Here is an 8,806-nt window from a genome sequence, read left to right as displayed (position 1 = left end):
TATGCAAAAAAAAAAAAAAAAAATCGTCAAATAAGCAAAAAAATCTGCCAGTGGAACAAGTGAAAATGATCTTGCTAAGATTTCTTGAAATCAGATTTTCCAGATCCATTGTCTAAAAATCAGTTCTTACATCTCACTGAAAAGTTACTCTTTAGGTGATTACGTCTTATTTTAAGTGCGATGAGATATTTGGACTGGAAATGATAAAAATACACATAGCAAAATTTGGATTTTTTCCAGTGTATCAGTGCAGTTTTCCTCATACGCTGCCCCCCCCACCCCCCCACCCCTCTGTTTTCCTGTAGTAACACCTCAGTTTATAGCTACCGCAGCCCCATGTGTTTCCATTATCACAGTCCAATCCTCTGATTTTAAGCCTGTCTGTTGTTGCACTGCTTCGGAAAACAGAGGAATTTTGGGTTTTCGGGGGGGGGGGGGGGGGGGGGGGGCTTTGCGGTCCGGCTCTGCAGCAGGAAATGGCAGCCTTTGAGACAGCGTCACCACGACCCTGAGTTACATTAGAGAGGAAACTCTGACAGATCTATGGCACTTGAACTCTAATGTTTGGAGATGACACAGGCTCAAGGCAGGGTTTCACACTCCAGCGACAAACACAAGCCCCTTTTATTGTGACAAGATACCCACCAGTGATCCTGTGGCGACAGAGGCCTTCTGTTCCACTCAGGCCTCATGATGTCCCACAGCCAGGGAAAGAGAGAGAGAGAGAGAGAGAGAGAGAACAACGAGAAACGAGGCGAACCAGATGAAAAAAAAAAAAGCACATGTGACAGGTCAAGTGAGAGGGAAGAGAGAAAGCGTGAACCGAGGCTTTAGTTATGGAAAGTGTTTTTTTCCTCCAAAAAGTTCCTTTCTACCCCCGTCCTTGGCTTGCGTCTGGAATGTTCCATATTCAACATGAGTCTGCTCTTCCATGTCACTTCCCTCAGTGTTCAAAGACAGAAGCAGATTGACAGATGATCAGAAAAGTGCAGGGTAAGGCTCTCTGACAGATGGAGTTTTGGGCTCGTCCTAAAGGAGACGACTTGACAAAGCGAGAGATTTCCTTCTTCTTCTCCTTCTTCTTCTTCAACAATCCCATTCCCACCGCACCCGACTACGACGTCTTATTTCTGTTCAAATGCAAATCCACACTGTCAAAGGACTTGCTATTTTCACATAAACACCTTCTAAAGCTCCGGAACTCCGTCCTATTTTTTCTCTTTTTTGGAATCTCACACTCGGATTTCGTCGTCTTCATCCTCCAAGAACGAGGAGAAGTTGCTTTCCTCTTCCGGCGGGGCGCTGAAGGTGGCGCTGTCGGTGTCTCCGGCGTACGTTTGGCTGTTGGGTTTCTCGTCGAAGGCGGCGGAACCGGAGCTGGACATGGAACAGCTGTCCTCCAGATGTTGTAAGTGCTTGGGACGGGTCTCGGGGGTGTATTCGGGGGTGTATGGTCCTCCGTTTTCAGGTCCCAAATCGAAAGAACTGGGTGGATGCGTAGAGGGTGGCTGGAGTTCTGCCGCTTCTTCATCATCATCGTCGTCATCTTCTTCGTCTTCTTCTTCTTGTCTGGTCCGGTCCTCTTTATCTCCACCATCCTCTTCCTCGCCGTGGGTGCTCAGCGGTGGCGAGTCGCGATCCTCGCTACTCTTCCCCTCTTCGTATCCAAGATCGTCCTCTTCCTTCTCCATGACTCCCAGGATGTCACCCAACATAGACGGACCCAAGTCCACGTGGAAGGACATCACCGACTCGGCGTGTTTCATTCCGCCCCCGAAGTGATGGGAACTTTCCGGAAGTTCGGTCAACTCCCCGAAGTTCCGCTCATCCAGCTCCATTAAGTAGCTGGCAGCCGCCGCCCCTTTCCCGTCCACTTCCACGCGATGATGGTGGTTTAAAGGGCTGGAGGACATGCTCTTTGAGACGATATCATCTCCTCGGTCTTCGTCGTTGAGGAACGGCAGGGACATGGCGTTCTTTACGTAAGTGGGCGACCCACCGGCGACCACCAGGGAGTCGTCTTTCTGCTGGTCCACCCTGGTGACCGACTGGGAGCGTTTGCTGCTCCTAAAGGTCCGAGACAAGAGGCCGGGCCGCGGGGAACGAGGGAAGGAGGTGGTCTCAGATGGAGGCTCCCCCGAACGGGTACTGAGGAAGGAGGTGTCCCCGAAGGCGTCGCCGCTTCGACCTACGTGCATGGTGTGGCGGAAGTCACCCAGAGGAGCGCTGATCATCTCCCTGGTCAGGTCCATGCGAGACCGGCGTTTGGTCTGGGAGGAGCCCGACACCAGCTGCTTTAAGATCGGCATGGCGACGGCTTCGGTTTGATGCTTTTACACGAAAAAAAAAAGAAAAGCGATCGAACTTCAGTTGGGATCCGAAATGTTCAACACAGTCCTTGGGATGATTATTGATGCTGCAGTTTCAGGCAACCTTGGAACCTGAAAAACAGAAGCAGAAAATGAAAAAAAACATTAGTATTTAATCGACTTGGTAAAAAAACATAACAAACCAGAAGGACATGCAGAGAACAGACTCCGATAAAAGACAGCAGTCCATTCTGCTTCTGGTATTAATGCGAAATTCCAAAGTTGGTTTGCTTTTTGTCGTTTAATACCGCTCAATATGCATTTGTGTTTCTAGTTAATGAACTGTTATCGTTCTAAGGCAAGGGGGTCAAACTTATTTGTTCCAGGGGCTGCACACTGCAAAAAATCTAAATCTGACCAAGTGTATTTTTGTCATTTCTAGTCCAAATATCTCATCACACTTCAAATAAGACATAATCGCCTAAAGAGGAACTTTTCAGTGAGATATAAGAACTTATTTTTAGACAATAGATCTGGAAAATCTGATTTCAAGAAATCTTACCAAGAAAATTTTCACTCGTTCTATTGGCAGATTTGTATTTATTTATTTATTTTTTTGCTTGGATAAAGCCAAAAAAGTCGTGAATTAAGCAAAACAAATTCATCTTGAATTAAGGAAAAAATGTTGAGTTAAGCAAAAATTCTTGAATCAAGCAAAAAAAAAAAAAAAAAAAAAAAAAAAAGCTTGAATTAAGGAAAAAACATTGAATCATGCAAAAAATAAATCTTCAGTTAAGTAAAAAAAAAAAAACAAAACAGAAAAACTTAAATTTAGCTAAAAATATCTTGAATTAAGCAAAAAAAAATCTTGAATTAAGCAAAAAATCTTAGATTTAGCAAAAAAAAAATTGAATTAAGCAAAAAAATCGTGAATTAAGCAAAAAAAAAAAAAAATTGCTTAAATTAATGAAAAAATTTTGAATTATTTAGAAAATAGATCTAAAAAAAATCTTATTTCAAGAAATCTTACCAAGATAATTTTCACTTGTTCCATTGGCAGATTTTTTTTTTGCTTATTTCAAGATTTATTTATTTTTTTTTTATAATTCCAATTTTTTTTTTTTTGGCTTAATTCAAAATTTTTTTGCTTAATTCAAGATTCTTTGCTTAATTCAACATTTTGCTTAATTAAAGATTTTTTTTTGTTTTTTTGCATCATTCAAGATTTTTTTTTGCTTAACTGAAGATTTCTTTTTTCCTTAACTTAAGATTGTTTTGCTTAATTCAACATTTTTTCCTAAACTCAAGCCAATCTTTTTTTTTTTTTTGGTTTTTTTTTTTTGCTTAAGTCAAGCAAAAAATCTGCCAATGGAAAAAGTGAAAATTATCTTGGTTATCTTGTATCGTATCACCAGATTCTCGCCAAAACACACCCCTACTGTCTGGTATATATTGTACAACGTGCTGTTCTAATTTTCATTCATTCATTCATTCATTCAGAGCTATATATGTTTGTATATTTAGAGCTTTATATATATATATATATATATTTTTTTTTTTTTTTTTGACATACTTTTCTTTTTCTGTTGTATTGATAATTCTTTCCTGCTACTTTTTATGATGTTTGAATGGAGCGACTAACATAAATAAAGTATTCTGATTAAAACCCTTCCCTCAGGATAGTTTTTTTTTCTTAAATGTTCTCTCTCTGTGTATTTACTCAACATCTTCCATGGTCTGAAAACATGAGCGAAAACATTTCTAAGAATTTGAAATGCTCCACTAATTACAAGCATCGAAGCTACCAATTATGAAACTCCATAATGATAAGCAACGCTCCTCCACCATCGCTGTGAGATGACCTCTGAAATGCACTGGGGAAAAAAAAAAAAAAAAAAAGAGAGAGAGAGAGAGGCGGGGAATACCGCAGGATTTCACTTGAATCTGTGTTATAATTGAGACCAAAACTCCAACCACAGACCAATATGAAGTGCAGTGGGACGGCTGTGGGCTGACTGGGATTTTCTGCTGCAAAACTCAAAGCATATCTGACTAAAAACAACAACAAAAGCAACGAAAATTCTGAACGCATTAGAAAATAATGACGTACCTGTCGGCTGGTTGTGCCATTTGAACGTCTCAGACACCAGTTTGACAAACATATATGAGTTTAGGGATGGAACGATTACCGATATAACGATAAACCGCGGTAAAACTGCAGACGGTTAGTATTACCGTTTAAATTCTAATTATCACGATAACCGTGTTTGATTACCGCACTTTTAGGGGAAAAAACCTTATGTAAAGATCTGCTTTTATGTCAAGTATTTGAGTATAGTTTTAATTTATTACAATTTTAATTATATATACCTAATATTTGGAACCAACATTCACTTTTAATGTCTTTGAAAAGGTTCGTTAAGCATCTTTGTGTTATTTATGCAATAAATTATATACGTTTATCAAATCGGATTTTATATTTTTTTTTAATGTTTTTTTTTTGCTTAATTCACTATTTTTATTCAAGATTTTTTTTTTTGCTTAATTCAAGGTTTTTTTTTTTGCTTAATTCAAGATTTTTTTCCTTGATTCCATTTTTTTGCTAAATTCACAATTTTTTTTGCTTAATTCAAGATTTTGTTTCACTTAATTCAAGATTTTTTTTGTTGCTCAATTCAAGATTTTTTTTGCTGCATTCAAGATTTTTTTTTCTTAATTCAAGATTTTTTTTAATTCACAATTTTATTTATTTATTTATTTTGCTTAATTCACGATTTTCTTTTTGCTTAATTCAATGGATTTTTTCCATTTTTTGCTTTATTCAAGATTGTTTTTTGCTTAATTCAAGATTTTTTATTTTTTAATTCATGATTTTTTTTTTGCTTAATTCCACTTTATTGCTTAATTCAAGATATTTTTTTTGCTCGATTCAAGATTTCCATTCAGGATTGTTTTTTTTTGCTTAATTAATAATAATTAATTGCTTAATTTGTATTATTTATGCAATAAATTGTATACATTTTTCAAATCGGATTTTATATTTTTTTGTGTTTTCTGTCCTTTTGCGTACATATAGTAGGTTAAAGTGAAAAAATAATAGACAGATGAAGTTAAGCTGAAAAAAAAAAAAAAATCCCAAACATGGCTATAGTAAACATTTGTTTATATAGTATATAAAGGCAAAATCAAAAGTACTGAAAAACGAACAAAATAGGCTCAGACCCCTAAGGGTAAATATTTGAATGTTTTTGCCAACAGCAGGTACATTGTGCCTACTATTTTTTATTTTTTATTTTCTTTCAAAATACAATTTGGTGAAATTATTTCAGTGTGTGTATTTGTACTTTTTGAACATTTTGAGCACAATTTCAATAAAACCACTATAATAATGATAACCGTGATAATTCTGGTCACAATAACCGTGATATGAAACTTTCATGTCGTTACATGTCTAATGGAATTAGGACAAAATACAGGCTTTTTGTTGAACTTTATCTTTCCCGCCCCCGAGGAACGTATGATTGACAGCTGATTGATAAGGTGTATCTGCATTATTACAGCGCTCAGCCTTGGACAGGAAACCTCTGCTGGTGAGTCACTGCTCTGTCCTCAGGTGCTGCATTTATTAGACACGAGCAGGAAGTCTCATTAGTTCCATACGTTTCTTCTAAAAGCGCACATGAACACAACACTGCCACGGTGGTCTGCAGGGTGAGGGGCCAGACATTTGTACAGACAGACATCAAAAGTACCCGGACCGCCTGGATCATGAATTAAGCAAAAAAAAAAAAAAAAACAAACAAAAAAAACAAACAAAGATTGAATTAAGCAAAAAAAAAAAAAAAAATTGAATCAAGCAAAAAAAAAAAAAAAACTTGAATTAAGCAATAAAAAAAGTGAATTAAGAAAAAAAATCTTGAATAAAGCAAAAAAGCAAAAATTCTTGAATTAAGCAAAAAAGAAAAAAAAAAAAAATCTTGAATTGAGCCAATAAAAAACTTGAAGAAAAAAAAAACACCCATTGAATTAAGCAAAGAAAATCTTGAATTAAGCTTTAAAAAATCATGAATTAAGCAATAAAAAACTGAATTAAACAACAACAAAAAATCTTTAATTAATAAAAAAAAAAAAAAAAAAAAAAAACTTGGATTAAGCAAAAAATCTTGAATTAAGCAGGGAAAAAAAATCTTCAACTAAGCAAAACAAATGTTGCATTAAGCAAAAAAAAAAAAAAAAATCTTGAATTAAGCAAAAAACAATCTTAAATACGGAAAAAAAAATATCTTGAAGCAAAACACCCCATTGAATTAAGCAAAAAGAAAATCTTGAATTAAGCAAAAAACTGAATTAAGCAAACCAAATTTTGAAGCAAAAAAAAAAAAAAATCTTGAATTAAGCAAAAAAAAATCTTGAATTAAGCAAAAAAAAAAAATCTTGAATAACAATCTTGAATTAAGTGAAACAGATGTTGAATTAAGCAACAACAAAAAAAAATCGTGAATTAAGGAAAAACTCTTGAATGAAGCAAACACAAAAAAATTTTGAATTAAGCAAAAAAAAAAATCTTGAAGCAAAAAACCCCATTGAATTAAGCAAAAAGAAAATCTTGAATTAAGCAGAAACAAAAAAAATCATGAATTGAGAAAAAAATTGAATTAAGCAAAACAAATTTTGAATTAAGACAAAAAAATCTTGAATAAGCCAAAAAAAAAAAATCCTGAATAAAAATCTTGAATTAAGCAAAAAAAAAAAATTGAATTAAGCAAAAAAAAAAAAAAAAAGACTTTAGCAAAAACATTGAATTAAGACAAAAATCTTGAATTAGGAAAAAAACAAATCTTGAATAAAAATCTTGAATTAAGCAAGAAAAAAATATTGAATTTAGAAAAAAAAATCTTGTATTAAGCAAAAAGAAAATCTTGAATTAAGCAAGAAAACACAATTGTGAATTAAGCAAAAAAAAAAACAATGAATTAAGACAAAAAAAAATCTTGAATTAAGCAAAAAAAAAATCTTGAATTAAGCAAAAAAAATCTTGAATAAAAATCTTGAATTAAGCCAAAAACAAATGCTCCTTCCTCAGGTGCTATGTTTATTAGATGTGAGCAGGACGTCTTATTAGATCCATCCGTTAGTTCTAAAGTGCACTTGAACACACCACTGCCTCGGTGGTCTGCAGAACCAGGTGCCAGACGTTTGTACAGACAGACATCAAACGCATCCGGACCTCTAAACTTGTGGGCGGAAAAAAAAAATCGTCACAAATAAAAACCCAAAGTGCTTACCTTGCAGTGTGTGTGTTTTTGTGCTCATGGTGTTTCCTCCAGCACCAACAGGAGGCTGATCTAAACTGTTCCTGCTTCACCTGGACTTCTCCAGCCTTTCCAAACACACACTGAGTCAGACCTGTTTAAGGTGGAAGTGCCTTTGGGAGCTTTGGCTTGTTTAACGGAGCAGCCTTTTTACTGCGCTGACCTCATTCTTCTGTCTCCACCCCCCCCTCTTGTATTTGCCAGCTGAGCCTCTAACTGCTCTTCCTGTTAATGCCCTCACCTGCCTCGGTTTCCATGGAAACACCCTCTCGCAAGCAATGCAAGCAAGCAACAGCGTTTCCTGTCAAAGGTTGCAGAACGCTTGGGGCCTGATACGAGCAGCAGAACACGGCCTCCTTCTGCGACCAGACTCTGTTAGATCTGCGTTTACATGCATTTACTTCATGTGTGTTCTGAGCGCCGGTTTGGACTGTCAAAGACGGAATTTATTCCAAAATATGGAAATGTGTCCGTGCACAAGACATGGAAATGAGGATGAGCACAAACGCACAGAAAGATGATAAAACATCCAACTGCATCGCAACAATCTGAATCTGAACAAGTGGGGTTTTGTGCCTGAATTAAGCAAAAAAAAAAAAAAGTCTTGAATTAAGCAAAAAACAAACAAACAAAAAAAATTTGAATTAAGCAAATAAAGAAATATATCTTGAATTAAGGGGGGAAAAAAATTAAGAAAATTCAGGAAATCATACCAAGATAATATTCACTTGTTCCACTGGCAGATTTTTTTATTTTATTTTATTTTATTTTTTGCTTAATTCAAGATTGTTTTTGCTTTATTCAAGATTTTTTTTTTTTTGCCTAATTAAAGATTTTTTTTTTTCCTTAATTCAATATTTTTTTCCCTTAATTCAATGTTTTTCCTCAGTTCAAGATTTCTTTTGCTTAATTCATGGATTTTCTTTTTTTGCTTAATTCAAGATTTTTTTGTAGCTTATTTCAATTTTTTTTTTCTTAATTCAATTTTTTTTTTTTTTTTGCTTATTTCAAGTTTTTTTTTTGCTTAATTCACGATTTTTTTTTTTGCTTAATTCAAGATTTATTTTGCTTAATTCAAGTTTTTTTTTTTGTTTATTTCAAGATTTTTTTTTGCTTAATTCAAAATTTTTTTGCTTATTTCAAGATTTTTTTCTTGAAAAGATTTGGATTTTTACAGTGTGTGAA

At 35.0% G+C, this 8,806-nt stretch overlaps 1 protein-coding gene across 1 annotated transcript; it reads right to left on the bottom strand.

Moving 5' to 3' along the window:
• Positions 1–445: 445 nt before the first annotated feature.
• On the bottom strand, positions 446–8,132 carry LOC115423378 (cdc42 effector protein 4-like). The gene is made up of 2 exons (XM_030140142.1): positions 7,595–8,132; positions 446–2,441 (listed from the first exon to the last, which is right to left on the bottom strand). The coding sequence occupies exon 2, from the start codon at positions 2,307–2,309 to the stop codon at positions 1,233–1,235; it is 1,077 nt and encodes a 358-aa protein (XP_029996002.1). The 5' UTR covers positions 2,310–2,441; positions 7,595–8,132; the 3' UTR covers positions 446–1,232.
• Positions 8,133–8,806: the final 674 nt, after the last annotated feature.

Source organism: Sphaeramia orbicularis, chromosome 8 (genome assembly GCF_902148855.1).
Source record: "Sphaeramia orbicularis chromosome 8, fSphaOr1.1, whole genome shotgun sequence".
NCBI classification, from domain to species: Eukaryota; Metazoa; Chordata; class Actinopteri; order Kurtiformes; family Apogonidae; genus Sphaeramia; species Sphaeramia orbicularis.
Note: the sequence above shows the minus strand (reverse complement) of the source record. Positions and strands in the feature narration are given on the sequence as shown.

Coding starts and splice junctions, on each gene's coding strand:
- LOC115423378 (XM_030140142.1), bottom strand. CDS start 2,309: ATGCCGATCTTAAAGCAGCTGGTGTCGGGCTCCTCCCAGACCAAACGC.